The sequence below is a fragment of the Solea solea genome, chromosome 5, assembly GCF_958295425.1.
Source record: "Solea solea chromosome 5, fSolSol10.1, whole genome shotgun sequence".
Lineage (NCBI taxonomy): Eukaryota > Metazoa > Chordata > Actinopteri > Pleuronectiformes > Soleidae > Solea > Solea solea.
Genome location: NC_081138.1, coordinates 18,837,325 through 18,853,492, shown reverse-complemented (window position 1 = coordinate 18,853,492; position 16,168 = coordinate 18,837,325). Strand labels below are relative to the sequence as shown.

At 41.7% G+C, this 16,168-nt stretch overlaps 1 protein-coding gene across 2 annotated transcripts in view; it reads left to right on the top strand.

Annotated features, from left to right (window-relative positions):
- adamts18 (ADAM metallopeptidase with thrombospondin type 1 motif, 18) overlaps nucleotides 1–16,168 on the top strand; it is a 47,472-nt gene that overhangs the window by 13,639 nt on the left and 17,665 nt on the right. The window contains exons 4-14 of one of the 2 annotated variants that reach the window (XM_058629936.1): nucleotides 2,025–2,328; nucleotides 3,107–3,321; nucleotides 3,652–3,735; nucleotides 3,854–4,013; nucleotides 5,027–5,132; nucleotides 6,272–6,409; nucleotides 6,507–6,660; nucleotides 8,213–8,308; nucleotides 8,909–9,057; nucleotides 14,570–14,742; nucleotides 15,702–15,832. In XM_058629936.1, the coding sequence (XP_058485919.1) occupies nucleotides 2,025–2,328; nucleotides 3,107–3,321; nucleotides 3,652–3,735; nucleotides 3,854–4,013; nucleotides 5,027–5,132; nucleotides 6,272–6,409; nucleotides 6,507–6,660; nucleotides 8,213–8,308; nucleotides 8,909–9,057; nucleotides 14,570–14,742; nucleotides 15,702–15,832 (1,710 nt within the window). Of the gene's footprint in view, nucleotides 1–2,024; nucleotides 2,333–3,106; nucleotides 3,322–3,651; nucleotides 3,736–3,853; nucleotides 4,014–5,026; nucleotides 5,133–6,271; nucleotides 6,410–6,506; nucleotides 6,661–8,212; nucleotides 8,309–8,908; nucleotides 9,058–14,569; nucleotides 14,743–15,701; nucleotides 15,833–16,168 lie in introns of those variants that run through there. The other variant, XM_058629937.1, reaches the window with a different exon arrangement.

Below are 16,168 nucleotides of genomic sequence, written 5' to 3'. Positions count from 1 at the left end.
ATATGTGTTGCACATTCAGCATGCTGTCATTTTAAGAAAGCAGATTTTCACGTTGACATAATAAGGCCAGTGTGATAATGCAAGGGCGATGGATGGAAGGGGGGGAGGTAACTGGCAATTTATGAAATCTTCAAACGTCACATAGTGATAATAGTAATATTGGTTGCCTCTCTTGTTTAAAAGGGGAATGTGTGATGAGGTCTTATGTTTTTGCAGGTTAAGGTTGTTGTAAATACCAGACACAAAGACGGATGAAACGATGGGCAAACGGGATCAGTGTGTGCTGACAGGAAACGCCTGCTATGACCTCCGTTTTGAATTCCAGTCCATTTTTGTTGAGCTGCATTTTTTTTCACCAAGGATGTTTTCTTCTGTTCTTCTTTATTAACGGCCTGGGGTCAAAGTTTTTTTTCACCTGGTCCTCACAGGTCGATTCTTTCAGAGCGATGGCGCGGGTGCAGATACTGTAGCTGTGAACGATCTCGTTCAAGGTTTTCTTTTTTTGACAGATATTGATGTGCTCGAGTTCAAACCGTTGACTCGGAAGAACCAAACGTCCAACCACTGCATCATGTGGCCCAGAAGTGTTGTCAAAGTAATGAAGTTGGATGAGTAGCTTCCTGCAAAAATTCTCGTAAAGCATGGCGCACCGATTGAAGGATTTATGGACAGGTGAAGGATGAAGGGATGGATGGATAGAGGGATGGATGGGGCTGATGATGGCAGTCTGCCATGTATCCAGGCACTGTTTTGACAACAAGAGCCTTTCACTCCATGGCTTTTCTTTTGTCCTGTCTCTGTTTATTTTGCCACCTGCTAGTCTAGGGGAATGGGGTCAGTTCAAGAGGAGCTCTCTACCACACACACACACACACACGCATACATACACACCCTCTGCACATGCACTGATTTTTATCACAGACATATACACCCACTGACCCACTGATCTTTGGCCTCGAGTGTGTTTATCTGTATGTGTGTGTGTGTGTGAGTAATAGAGAGAGAGAGAGAGAGAGAGAGAGATGGGGAGAGAGAGAGAGAGAGAGCATGATTGCACAGCTATTTTGTGTACATTTGCTGAGTTGTGGAGTGAATTAGGTAGAATTCTCTGCCCAGACGGAATGTTTAAGGTTCACTTGCTCAGGGCCTGTACACACAAAAACATGTTTTGGTGAATCTGCAAACGTTTTCTATCGTTTCATCTTTTTATCCACATTGAATTGGTGTTTAAAGGGTATTTTTGCAAAGAAAAAAATCTCAAAACACTACCCATTGATTGTATACCCTTTTTTGATGTAAGAGCTCCACCACTCTTGCATTCGTTGTCACTATGGTTGTTGTCATTGTCATCTTCTTATTCTTGTGTTTAAAGTTAGTTTGATCTAGTCAGTTAAATTATACATAGACCACACAAGGTTTGTGTTGTTGAAGACTGGTCAAGTCAATCCTTGTCATTATGTGTCTAAAATTTCTCAAATGCTGCCGTTTTTCTGTAGAGTGCAACGTCCAATGAGATTAAATCAGTAAATTCTGTAAGTGTTCACATGCTTATGTCATTCTTCTCTTTTTCTTTTGCTTTGAGTAAATGTTTTGGTGAAAAGCCTTAAACTGTATTGAACTCATGATTCGGATTTGGTATAACCAATGAAAAACAAAAGAGAGCTCTCCATTAAAAATGGCAATTTTATGCCTTTCTGTCTTTCAGCTAAATAAGACATCTCCTCCTTTCAACAGCTGTTTGCACTCTGCACATCTGCCAAATATTAGGATACAGTGTAGCTGCTAAGTTTAGGTGGGGATAATGTGGGTGGACCTCAAGTGAAACGTGTGGTTAGAGCAGAGAGAATTGTTGCCTCAACCAAAGGCTGCTTCAGCTGCACTTGAACACTGTCAAGACGAGAATGTGCTGTTTAAACATTTACTAAATAGACTACATCTTTTCAACGGCAACTGAGATACGAAACATCGGTCGAGAAATCAGTAGTTTAGACTGATTGTCAATGCTTTGTGTGTGTGTTTTCCAGTCAGGTCTGATCCGTGTGTCTCAGGAGGAGTATTTGATTGCCCCATTACCCCAACATTTGGCCAGACAGCATAACTACAGCGCCCCCAGTGGTCACCACCCACATGTTGTTTACAAACGCTCAGCGGAACACATTGTCCAGAGGAGATCTCGCAGCCCATCCAGCAGCAGTTCTTCCACACCTGACAAATCATACCTTCAACATCAGCAGCAGCAGCAGCAGCAGCAGCGGCGGCGGTACCAACACAACGACTACCAACGTGGAAAGCTGCCGAGAAAACACTTCTGCGGACCCCGCAAGCAAAGTATGTAAGGGAACCTTCTCATTTTCCCACTTTACTGTTACATGCACCTGTCATAGAAGCTCTACGTACAAACAAGACACTGAGATCACTGTTGTATGTATTATGAAGTTATGTATTCAACAATAATCCATTTAACTCGAAACAAACACAGTCAAGCTTTATGAGGGCAAAATGCCGAAATTACACATTTACCCCCCAACTTAAAACCTAAAGTTCATTTAAAACTGCAGTGTTTTTACCCTGATCGTTAGATCTAAGGGCCCAAATATTCTGGAAAAATGTTGTCTTACAAAGTATGGATCTGCATTAGTGTGGCCTGCATGGGCAATAAAGATAAAGATAAGGATTGTTTTTCATTTTAGAATCCATGGTTGGGGGTCACAAAACATCATTGTACTGTATGTCAAACATAGAAAATGTCAACTCCCCAAATGTAATCGTTTCGGCTCACATGTCCATCATCTTTATTTATCTTGTTGTTTGACTGCATAATGTATTTATCATAAATGTATATGAGGCCTTTGTGAGAGGGCTGAACCAGCCCGAGGCTACTCAACCGTCTGCCAAGGTTACGGCCTTATCTTTCCTAGTGGTGAGAGGTAGGAAGCAGTGTGGGGAGTGAATTTCCTGTCTTTTCAGCACCAAAACCTCCACAGTTCATTCATTTGACCCTCACTGCCAAGTTGTTCCTCTGTCTCTCTCTCCCTCTCTGTGCCTCTGTACCTCATATTGTCTGTCTCTCCGCCCTTCCGTCCTTCCCCTTTTTTTACGCCTGTAGACACTCCCAAGCCCCCCTCTGAGGACCGCTTCATCATGCCGGATGAGTTTGCGATACCTGAGGTGGAAGGGCCAGGAAGGGCAAAGAGATCGCCCATCATTTCCAACAGAGTGGGTGGTCTGAATGTGGAGACCCTGGTGGTGGCAGACAGGAAGATGTTGGAGAAACACGGCAGGGACAACGTCACCACCTATGTCCTCACCGTCATGAACATGGTGAGGGTGTCAGAGGAGGAGGGTGGAGGAAGAATGTGCATGATAGGGAAATCTGTAGTATTTAGTTAGTCTCGAGCAGGGTTTCTCAATCCTGGTCCCCTAAAGCCTGATAATGACCATTTATTTCAATCAGGTGTGTTGGAGCAGGGTCGTGTTAGAGCAGTCCACTGCTCTAAAGCAGCCTAAGTCTAATAAATGTCTCTAATTTACTTGTGTGATGTCGCATGTAATAAACAACTGAAGAGGAGCTAATTTAGTTCCTCTCTGATCACATGACCCTTATTCTGGAGTCAGACATCATAATCATGACCGGCACATGCTATTTTGCAGGTTTCCAGTCTTTTTAAAGATGGTACTATTGGGACAGACATCAACATTGTGGTGGTCAGCTTGTTACTTCTGGAACAAGACCCCGTGAGTCAATTACACTACAACTTTACAAAAGGTTTCTTTTTTTTTTTGTATTTGTCGATTGGGAATTCACTGAGTTATTCATTTGCTGTATCTCTCTTTTCTCTCCCTCCACCTCCAGCTGGGCTTGACCATAAATCACCATGCTGACCAGTCCCTTAACAGTTTCTGTCAGTGGCAGTCGGGACTAGTGGGCAAAGGCGGTAAGCGGCATGATCACGCCGTTCTCCTCACCGGACTAGACATCTGCTCCTGGAAGAACGAGCCCTGCGACACCCTGGGTAAGACCGTTGCTCATGTAGTGACCTCATCCTTTGGCAGTGATGCATATCTGAGTGGTCATTAAATAGTGTCCTGCCATGGTTGTCTATCGAATCAGCACGAGAAACAACTGCAAAGGTTCATATTACAAGTAGTCTAAATCTATCTGTTGACTATAATCTAAACTCTTACAGACCTGGCGTGATATTTTACTTTTAAATTTATATATTTTGTTTTTTTTCACCATTTTTGTATCTGTTTGCACTCTATGACATCATCATGTCATCCTGAGTGAAACAGTGACAGGACTCTTTTTTTTCTTTTTCTTTTTATTGTCTATTCTGCAGTTATTTTTCTGTTAAGTGTGGGGTTCAGGAAGAGAAACTGCTCATTGTTATGGCTAATGTGGATCCAACTAAACTAAACTTAATGCAAGTAAATTGAGGGGAGCACTTAATTCCGATAGCTGCTGAAATGTTTGACAAAGACAACATAAAACTGGGGGGAGACGGAGGTCAAGGAGGAATTGGCTCTGACAGTAATAACATTTTTTGTTCTGCCAGTTGTGTTTAAGTTTAACATCTGGCTCTTAAAATCACACACACACACACACACACATCTACCACATATTGACATTCACCCTGTACATGTACCTATTTCTTTGATCCACTGAGAAAAACTATTGCCTAGATACTTTCATCGACTAGTCAGTTTCAGTAACGTCACTTATCTATCTGCCGGTGTTGTCAGGTCCACCATAAGCCACAGCCCAATAAACTAATCAGGCATCAGCTTTGCAGCGGGTGTGAAATTCCCCTCCATGCATGCAAGTACGAGACAGAGGTTTGATGCTTGTCAGATCTGTCAGAGGTTTCAGCGAAAGAAATGTGCTCACTGACAACAAAGAGAAAGAGACAAGAGAATTGCGCAATATTGCAATTACGCATGCAATTTGCGTTGTGGTGTGTCAAATAATAAGTTATTCATTCTCCTGGCACCTTATTCTCTTCTCCTTCTCCGTTTGTCCATGCAGGTTTTGCCCCCATCAGTGGCATGTGCAGTAAGTACAGGAGTTGCACCATCAATGAGGACACAGGACTGGGCTTGGCTTTCACCATCGCTCATGAGTCTGGACACAAGTACGTTGAGTGAAAAATTTCATTGAGACTTTCACGACGCCGACAAAAACGTTGAGAGAAATTGCACCAATGATGTAAAACAGATACAACTGCACTCAGTGCTGTAAGTGGCTGTAATGAATCAATATAAAATAACATGAACATGGTCTGAGTTGACGAAACAAATACATGCAGAAGTACAGGCATTCCATTAGGGCACGACTTCTTCTTCCAAACTGCCCGAGGCGCCGCAGATCTGTGTGTGTGTTCATGCAGAACTACAGAAGGAGTCTGCGGATTTCATGATGTGGTTAGAAAACACATCCGTTTCAAGTGTAGAATGCTCTGAAGACGAACAACAAAGGTGTTCCGTTCGATAATTATGTCTTAGTAGAAGCAACATGGTGGTAAATAAAATGTGGAGCAACAAACATGAGAATCCAGATCTGACAAGTTAACAAAGAGATTTAATTAAAGCATGTGTGACGTCTTGCACGAGTTCATGTAAGACACAACTTTATTAACAGGTGCTAACTACGAATGTTCACACCTGGCATTAATATGCATCCTGTGATCAGATCTTATGTCCCCACACTGGATTCAAATATACACAGATTCATTTCTGTTTCTGAAGACAAAGGTAAGAACAAGTCAAACTGTACAGATGTGTGTGTTGTCCAAGTGTGTAAGCGTGTGTATTAGAACAAAAGACAGGGGAAGCGAAGGAGGGATATTAGCTTGGAGGAGCTGAGTGAATCAATGCACTGTATAAACTGCTATTACATAAACATTAGAATAAAGAAATGATCTGTTCATCATTGTTATTAGTGTGGCATTGACTTCTAATAACTCAACATATGATCTCTGAAAAGTGAAAAAAAAACAAAAACACATTGTGAAATGAGTCAGAGGATGTCAGCTGAGGAGATGATCAAAAATCCTGGGGAATGTGATTTACTGTGTGTGATTGGATATGAAGACACATGTGTGACAGATGTTAATATGAGAACTGAATGGGGGTCAATGACATTGGCTTTGATCATCATCGGGGGAAACTGTTCCAAGAAAACAATGAGTCACTGAAAAGCTTTTGGCGATATGTATCTTGCTATTTGTGAACTTGGTCTTGAAGTCATCTGCTTCTCTTCATTCCTCCCCAGTTTTGGGATGATCCACGATGGTGAGGGAAACCCTTGTCGCAAGACAGAAGGCAACATAATGTCTCCCACTCTGGCTGGAAACAATGGCGTCTTCTCTTGGTCCACCTGCAGTCGACAGTACCTCAGCCGCTTCCTTGGGTAGGCCTGATACACATACAGTATCCGATTCTGTTTTGGTTTTTTTGCCCCTCTTTGTTTCTTTTGACTGACATGGGGGGTGTGCTGTGCTCACCAGAACAGCCCAGGCATCCTGTCTGGTGGACGAGCCCAAGCAAATTGGTCAGTACAAGTACCCCGAACAGCTTCCCGGGCAGCTGTACGATGCAGACACGCAGTGCAAGTGGCAGTTTGGTTCAAAGGCCAAACTGTGCGGTCTTGATTTTGTCAAGGTGAGATACTGTTGTTTTTTTTTTTATATATTCACTTTAAAACTACTATCGTATCTAGTATGTAGTATTTATTTCTTATTTGCTAAATAAATAAATGTAGACATACATTACATATGGACGTGCCAAAATCTTCCAGTGCTAACGTAGTAGTATATCTTCTGCGTGTTTCAAAATGTTTATTTCAAATCAAACAATGGAACCATCTATAACATCAGTGTCAGTGTTGTAAATGAGCAAAAATGCAATGTCAACAACAACAATAATAATAACAATAATAAATAAATCTAAGTAAAGTAATTTGAAAAATTAGTTGGCGCACAGTTACACAGTAGTAACAAAGTAGGTTAAAGCCAAGATGGCAGCAAAGCAAGTTACAAGAACAAAGAACATTATAAGAAACAAGAGCAAAGGTGTTATCCTTTCCTGCAGTAGATCGTTAAACCAACCCTGTCTCGTGTAGAACCACATCTTAGCTGTAATGAATAACTGTGGTTTAACATGTAAATAACCTGTTATGCATGTGTCTCGGCCTGAGAGGCTCCACTAAAAGAATAGAGCACTTGATCATATAGGGGCCAGAGTTTTATTCTTTACAGCACTAATGATGCCTTTCTCAATTGGCACTGAATGAATTAGCGTGATCGCTAACACACACACACACATTTGGCTCTGCATTAAAATGCATTCAGTGAATTTAGGACCCCCCATGTTCCCCTCTCAATCCTTATGGTCTTTGCATATAAGCCCTTTATGTTTAGTGCATTCAGTGACGTCGATTCACATGTAAATGCCACCAGCTTTCTTGGAGCAGGGTTGTAATTGCTGAGAAATGGACTCGGCCAAATGGTGTATAGGACGGCTTAACACACACGACATTGCCTTGGCGAGTCAAAACTTCACTAAAGCCCTGCTGTGTTTCCCTAACAGAGGGTCAAATACAACATCAACATTTCCTGAGTTTCTACTTAGACCTGAGGGCTAATTGGCAGGTGGTATATAAAACTACACACTGATTAACAATGGATGTGGGGCTGCCTTTCTCTCACAATATCCCTCTCCCGGGCTCATGTTAAAGTCAAATGATTGGTGAAGACAAAGTCTTAAAGTCTTAACAGACACACAGAGTGGAGCTGTCTCCATCATTCTGGTTTCTCTCCCGTCGCCAGTTCCTGTTGGGCAGGCTGCCCCACTCAGTGTGTTTACATGCATGTTAAAATCATCCGATTTTAGTCCAACTCAGACAATAATTTGGTTTTCTTAATGTCACGTAAACACTTTAATCCAACTAAAATCAAGCTAGTCTTCGTCGGACTAACATATAAGTGCTCCTGCATGTATACGCTTCGTCAGGCTGGAGTGAGACTTGGTGTTCTGCACATTTCTGGTCTTTGACCCAGAAATAGCACGAGACGTTGTATAAACTGCAGTACTGTAGCTGGAAATCATACGGTGGCGGTGTCTTTCTTCGGAAACAAATGACGATTGTAGAACCCCTTCTTTTTTTATAGCTGTATCATCCTGTGTGCTTGTGTGTGTGTGTGTTATTCGACAGGACATCTGTAAGTCGCTGTGGTGTCATCGCACGGGACACCGGTGTGAGACCAAGTTCATGCCTGCTGCAGAGGGCACCGGCTGTGGTCCAGACATGGTGAGGAAAGGCCTCAGTAGCTTCAACGATGTACTGATTTTAAACGTAATAAAAATGACATCTGACATTCCAGTGATGAAGCTTTTATAACTGATAGTAGCTACAAATACAGGCAACAAGTGCAGTCATCATTTAAATATTAGTATCTCAGTAGCTAGCAGAGAAGACCCCTCACATGAGATTATTTTATTTGGACACTCAGAGGACAATGAACAGACAATGACTAAAAATCAATGAATACTGGCAGTGCTCACACTTTCAGGATCACACTAGTACATTGCTCTGTACCTGCATAAGCATTTCATTTGCGTACTTGGAAACATAATGACTGTATTTTTCCCCCATATTGAAATCAGATATTTAGAAAGAGAGGGATGAGATGTGTGTGAGGGCAGGGTTTGGCTCGGCCCAGCAGGGGTGTGGTGAACTCTGCGTGCACATGTTTTTTGGCTGCATCACGGATGTTTGTGTGTCCAGGTGTAGCACCGGGCATTTGTCCAAACAACGAAACTGAGGGAAGACACCGCGGCCAAAGCACAAGTTCTGACAAAAAATAGCTTCTCGTTCTCTTGTTTCATTCCCTTCCTCTCTTTTCTGCAGTGGTGTCGCCGGGGTCAGTGTGTTAAATATGGGGAGCATGGTCCTCGGGCGGTCCATGGCCAGTGGTCAGCCTGGTCCCAGTGGTCTGACTGCTCCAGAACATGTGGAGGCGGGGTCATGTACAGGGAACGCTCCTGCACCAGCCCAAGGTACACGCATTAGCATTAACTTGCAAAGTCTTTTTAATTGGATTCAATACCTCATTTTTAATGCCTTTAGATAGATGTATTAGCCAAGCAGATGACAAAGTGATTCATGTTGTCATGGGGCTGCTTCTAATATGAAAATCTCAGTTGCGGTTTGGGCCAGAAACCAATTTTTAAAGGCCTCCTATCCCAAAATCTTTCCTTTTCCGAACACCTGAAAGTCTGCAGTCTGCCAGGTAGCTGTCAGCAGAGACATGCACACATACACTGTACATGCACAAACGCACATGCGCACGATAAGGGCTCTCATCCGTCAAGCTGACAGTCCAGACAGACGGACTATCGCTGCTCCAGACAAGGAAAATCTAACCTAATAGCTGTCTCTTTGCTCTAAAAGCTTCCAAGACAGTACACTACTGCTGCTTACTCACACACACACACACACACATGATTCTACGTAGTTCTGCAGACCCAGATTTCACAGAGCATGTACGTTTGTCACTAAAGGCCTCTGTCTTTGCCATTACACACAGGTGAGAGCTTAGCATAGAAAAGAAAAGAATATAACAGCTTGATTAGGACATTTTTTTTACATATATATGATTAAGAACATTAAATATAAAACAAAATAATAATGTACTATAAAAAGTATTTTAGTGTTGTGCCATCAGTGCATTCATACCCACATCTATCATATCTATAATATAATAACGTAATATACAGCCTATATGCTCGTATTTCAAAGTCGTGTTTTCTAGCAGACATAAAGCCTCTTGTTGCTATTCCCCCTAAAACACTTGAGTTTTCCACCCACGCAATACAGAATAAATTTATTGTTGCTCTGTTGCTATGACGCGATCAAATAATCTTTGTTGGCCGGCCCCTCCAGCCCTCGTCCTTAAACTTTAATGCAGTGCGTTTTCTGAAATGTGATACATTCCGAGAACAGATTTATTTCATAATGTTGATTGACATTTTTTCATGCAATTCATAGACGACAGCCACTCTTAGTAAGGTCTTGAAAAAATTGAAAATATATGCAACATATGCAGTGTTTGAATTCATTTATTTGCTGCCAAGGGTTTAAACTCCTCTCATGAAGAGGATATGGCGGAAACAATTAACTGTGTTTATTTGTCCTAGTGGGAGAGATCAACAAGAACATTTGCATAAAATCCTGCATATCAACTCGCGTGTTTTTTTCTTGTTGTGTTGCTCACGAGCTGCCCATTGAACGTAATGTCTCGTAAAGCACTGACTTAATAGTTTTGACGCACACGTGCCACATCAAGTGTCAAGTCAATGATCATGGACAATGATTATATCAAACTCCATCACAGAGAAATCTGCTGGTTGGTTTGAACTTTTAATGAATGCCATCATTTAGAAATGAGTCATAACGAGATCGATCATAGAGGCTTGTCAAATCCGATCCCGTGTGTGTGTTTAAGTGCAGTAAGGACACAGTCTCTCTTAAATTAAACTACAGTCCTTGTGTTGTGACTTTTAGCCAAGGTGACTTGATGTTCAAAATGACTTCATACCATCACCTTACATCTTCACAACCTCCACAGCTGACAGTCGAATACAAGTTATTTAACCTTGAAATAACAGCTTGATTGTAATCTGTCTGGAATTTCAGCTATGGCTTCAACTGTGTCAGTATATCAGTTATTTCATGGCTCATTCATTCATTCATTCATTCATTCATTCATTCATTCATTCATTCATTCATTCATTCATCCATTCATCTTCTACCACTTATTCAGTGAAGGGTCTCTTTCATTTTGTCTCAAATGCACATTTTCCTCAGACAATTGTGTCTTTGAGTCCATTCAGAAAATCCCAGACTTCCAACACACTTCTTTCCTTACTCCTTACTTGTTTCATCCCTGCTTACTTAACAACTGGGCAGATACTGATGTGGCTGTGCAGTTCGTCACAGCCGACTTGTCTCCTAATCCTTGCGGAGGGATCAAAGACGTTTTCAGAGACAGACCGGCCCTCATATGATACACATTATACACCGTGACTGGCGGACCAGAAAGGGCGACAGAGCCCTTTAAACCAGGGTATCTGTCAGGTTCATTTATCATTCCCGTGGCACTAAAGAGCATTTTGAAGTAGCTACCAAGGAAAAATGGGTAGACCCAGCCAAACACTGACTTGTGGGTCCACTGCTAGAATGGGAGATGAAAATGGTAAGAGTGAAATATTAAATCCAACAAGGCCATGTTATGATATCATTATCAAAAGTACATACAAATATGTCAACAGTTGTCAGATTCCCAGGAAATCAAATGCAAAAACAATACAATCTGGCTAAATAAGTGTGACAACTCTTCACAACACCATCCTGCCAACACAACACACCCCTTCACCAAGAATTACCCTTACACAGTCATTCCAGCAGCACAGTGTAGAGCGGAGTCATGTTTTAGTCTCTGACTCATGACATTCAGAGTGTGTTTGTTCCATATAATCTCTGCGATTATTTTGGCAGGGCCTCTCCATGCTTAATCTGAACAAGATGGATTATCCTGAATCTCACAGCTCAAGTCTAATGTCATCTTCATCCTCCAACAATTTGTACATGCTCAGGTGTCACATCTAAGGAAACGTGCAGTATGTATGCATACTGACACAGTATGTTTACTCATATGAAATGATTTGTTTTAGAGAGAGTATGGCCTCTTTTCACCTCTAACCCAGTATTCTCCACTCAGCAGGTCTTCTCTTTTAATATTTTATGTATCTCTTGCTTAGTCTTGTAAAAAATGTTCATAGGATCAGCCAGCTATGAGGCGTTGCTGCGAGACAGAATACGAGTCCTCTGCTCTCCCCTTCCTCCACCTCTTCTTTCTCCATTCCCCGTAGACCACCTGCCAGATCAAACGCAGTCAACCTAATCCTTCCCAACATGTCTGGGAGATTAGGTTCATGATCTTGACCCAGTTTTGTAGGAAATATGTTTTGTCACACACTTGATTTAAAGAAAGCTAAACCCTTCAACCACCTTTTTTTTCAGGTCAACCAATGTATATGTGTATCTCATGATGTTATGTGTTGATCCAGGTGCAAATCACAGTAGTGTATTGACAGCTATTACATTCAATTCCAGACTCTGCACCCTTTTTAAATGCCCAAGCTGTTGCTCTGTTTCCTTTTTCTCTCCACCACATGAAGGTGGAGAGAGTTGCAGTTGTTAAACAGCTGCAACTCGGTGTCAGATTTGTGACATATGCCATAAATTAGAATGTTATAGTTCTTTTTATGTCAAAACCAGAAGATACAAAGTGCCAATGCAGACGGGCACAGGTTTTAACAGGGGTGCCATTCACCCTGTTGTAAATTGATAATCTATAAGCAAAATAAAGGTTGAACCAAAAAGGTTGAAATCCGACATTGTGTCATTTTAAAGAGTGTTGGGGTCTATAATGAGGGGATGATGGTGCTTAGATCAACCCCGTTTTAGTGGAATTTCTTGGTGGACTTGAGGGAAGGTATTTTACAGGGGTTAGATGGAACTATATAGGGATTCTATAGACAGACAGGGATGGAGCACCAAGGTGACCAAAGAAGACAAGACTAGACACTGTGATCATTGTGACCTACAGGAGTTCAGTCTTAGTTTCTTTTGCTGGGCTGATTTACCAGGCTCTTGGGACCTCCTTAAGGGTCCTGAAGGCTGTGTTGGGTCTGGAAAATGAAACGCAAACCTGAAAAGTTGTCGCATCTGGTCTTGCTTGTTGCTGAAAGTAGATTTACAATTGCAATGAGGCTGACTAATCCAGGGAGAGGAGAACAACAACGTAGAAGAGAAAAGGAAGAGGAACCAAGAGTATTGTGAAATTTGGACATCCATGATTTGCCTTTCCATCCTCCTCTGATAAGAAAGCCTTAACAGACGTGTACAGTAGAGTCCCTCACTGGCCTGCCTTCCATATGGAAACATGTTTCCATATGGACTGGACCGAGTGGAATGGTTCGGTTTGGTACAGTACGGTACAGATTTGTCTGCATTTCCATTAGGAATAGTACCAAAATAACCGTCCCCAACTGTTCCATTACTTGACACCCTTCCCTTGGGCTACCAGAGTAAAATGATACGGCAAACGCCCGCCAAGTCAAGTAAAAGTACTGTTCTGTACTGTATCAAACTGAACTGTACCGTGATGGATCAGGACTATGAAATCCCCCACCCTATCCCCCTCACCAAGGAAGCAAGATCAGTTTTCAAAAGCAGATTTACACAGACATATACACACACAGACACCTTAAGTGAGGCTACATCATTCTTGGCAGCTTAGTGACTTTGTGACTGAGTCCAGGTCTGAATTGAGGGGAGGAACAGACATAACGTAAAATGCAGGGAAGCAACATGCATTTTGAATGAAATGAAAAACACTGCAACAGCATTTCAAAATGACTGTGACTCTGGTTCTTTGTGTTAACTATAAGACACTTTTTTCAGTTCCTTGTGTTTCATTACACTGTCAAACAAAGTGAAGGGTTTTTAGTAGATATGTTTGATCGGCATGGATCATCAGCCTTTGTGTGTGTCTTTCTGACTGACTGTGGCAACTCAATTTACTGTGCTGGTAGTTCCTGGTATGAGTTTATAATACTGAAATCTGACACGGCGTCCTGATATTTACAAAAATGTCAACACTCACACTGCTTCTTTTGTTCTATCAAGTGTTGATGGCGATCATCAGTTTGATGGCTTGTTAAAGCTCCTTTATCTTTTTAAGCTCTCCTTAATTTATTTCTGTGGTTGAAGATTTGTTGTGTGGCATAGCATACAGTAACACCTGATATGGCATTCAGGGTTTTCTTTGAAAGACAGCACTTTTGAGTTTAAATGCTTCTTTTTTTTTCCTCCAAAACCTTAAACTGTATTTTACAATTCAATCATATACTCACAGATAACATGGTATAATTTTAATGCATGGTTTGAGAATATTAATGTAAAATATCTATGATGAAGCTTAAAGGAATAGTTTGACAGTTGGATATATGCATATTTCCTTTTGTGTCAAGAGTGAAAGCTGCAACCAACAGCTTAGATTAGCGAGTTGAAACAAGGGGAAAGCGTTGGCTCTGCTCAAAGGTACTACTTTGTGTGGTGAATCTGCACAAAAACAACTGTTTGTGGTTTCACAGGAAATTTCTTGGCAGTGCATAAAGATATCCTAAATTTGCCAAGGCAATGACTGAGGACACCAGGTTGTAACTGCCATTTTTCATTGGTCAAAGATGTAGATTGAATATAAATAATGGACAATATCCACAGTTCCACAAAGTGAAGCCAATACAGACATTTTCCTCAGGGTTTTATGGTCTCAGTAACTACTTTCAGGTCTTCTTCAAGATAGCATGGTGTTCCTTTGGATAAAACAGTCAGGGTTGTGATGACGTTTCATGACTTATTGATACTCTGATCCCTAAATAAGACATAGGATATTTAAAATGTGTATTCTTCTTCTTCTCCTCTGTCTTGTCTTTCACTCAGGCCGCAGAACAATGGTAAATTTTGCTCAGGATCGAGTCGGCTCAACCAGCTGTGTAACACACAGCAGTGTCCTCCCAACTCTGTGGACTTTAGGGCCCAACAGTGTGCTGAGTACAACAGCAAGCCCTTCAGGGGCTGGTACTACAAATGGAAGCCCTACACCAAGGTGGATGGTAAGGTCTTCAGTTAAAATTCTGAGTCTGGTCAATCTTATGCTGCATGTAATGTATGGTTTGCTCCAATGGTGTTGTGGATTTATTTTCCTTTGTCCCTGTTTGAGAGAAAATATTATAGATTATTTTATGACTAAATTTAAATTGCAGTACCTCCCAAGGATTATGAAGCTGACCCACGGTTTATTCTAAAGAAAAATCTTTAATTATTTTTTTTACAGAGCACTACTGGATAAACAGAGAATAGATATTTGCTTTCTTTATTGACCATATATATATTCTACATCCTGCTCTACTCGTCTAGTTCTTCATATCTCTTTTTATAAAGTGCTTTTGTAATGTCAACCTCTATTTACTGTGCAGTGATTAGGGCCAAAAAGCTGGAGGAAAATATCATTCTGTGTAATGTGCACAGGAGACTTGTAGCAACCTGCACCATCTGACACAGTGGGAATGGATTTAAGAAGAAGCCTGCGGGCTAGCTTTTTTACACAGCGCGAGGGAGAGAGATTGAGTTAAATCAGGGCGAGCAGTGTCTTTGGCTTTTGTCCCAGGCCTGTTTAATCTGTTGATGAATGGGAGGTGATTTAGAAAGGAACAGATTCTAAACTGCCTTCTGGGACCTTGAGCCAAGTCACCTTCACCGTCATTTATTTAAATCAAAGATGGCTGCAGAGACTTGTCTGTGATAACTGATCTGAAGTACAGAATAAACCTGTTGCCTCACGTGAATACCCCTGGGTGCATTCATAGTCGGCTCCTGTCTTTTACAATTCACTATCAGCAGGAGCAGTAGATACTTTGTGTAACAGCTTTAAGTACAGCAGCTACTGGAACTTCACAAGCAACATGTCACAGCAGAACTTGACTTCATCTGCAGGATTTGTACGTCTGTTAAGTCTAACATCTTCATTGTTACTGTGTGTGTGTGTGTGTACACTTGTGTGTTCTCTGAGCAGATGAAGACATCTGCAAGCTGTACTGCATCGCGGAGGACTTTGACTTCTTCTTTGCCATGTCCAGCAAGGTCAAAGATGGCACCACCTGCTCTGATCAAAATGGAGATGTCTGCATTGATGGCGTGTGTGAGGTACACAAGCTGCTGTGTATTATGAAGTAGTTTTAAGCTTAAACAGGTAACCTATTCTCATCTGTTCTCCTTTGGTCCTTAGCTCAGGAAGGCCAAAACTCTAACTCTAATTATGTCTAACTTTGTCTCATCCATCCATCCAATTCCATGGTGGATGGAGCATCATGCTGTTGGGGTAATTCTCAGTGACAGAAACAGGGAAGGGAACAATGATCCTGCTGGCTGCAATCAAGGGTCTGCTGCAGGGTCTTCCTGTTGTGGGCGGAGCAGCCTCCATACCATGGAGTAATGCAGCTAGTCAAGATACTCTCAATTGTGCCTCAACAGAAGGTGGAC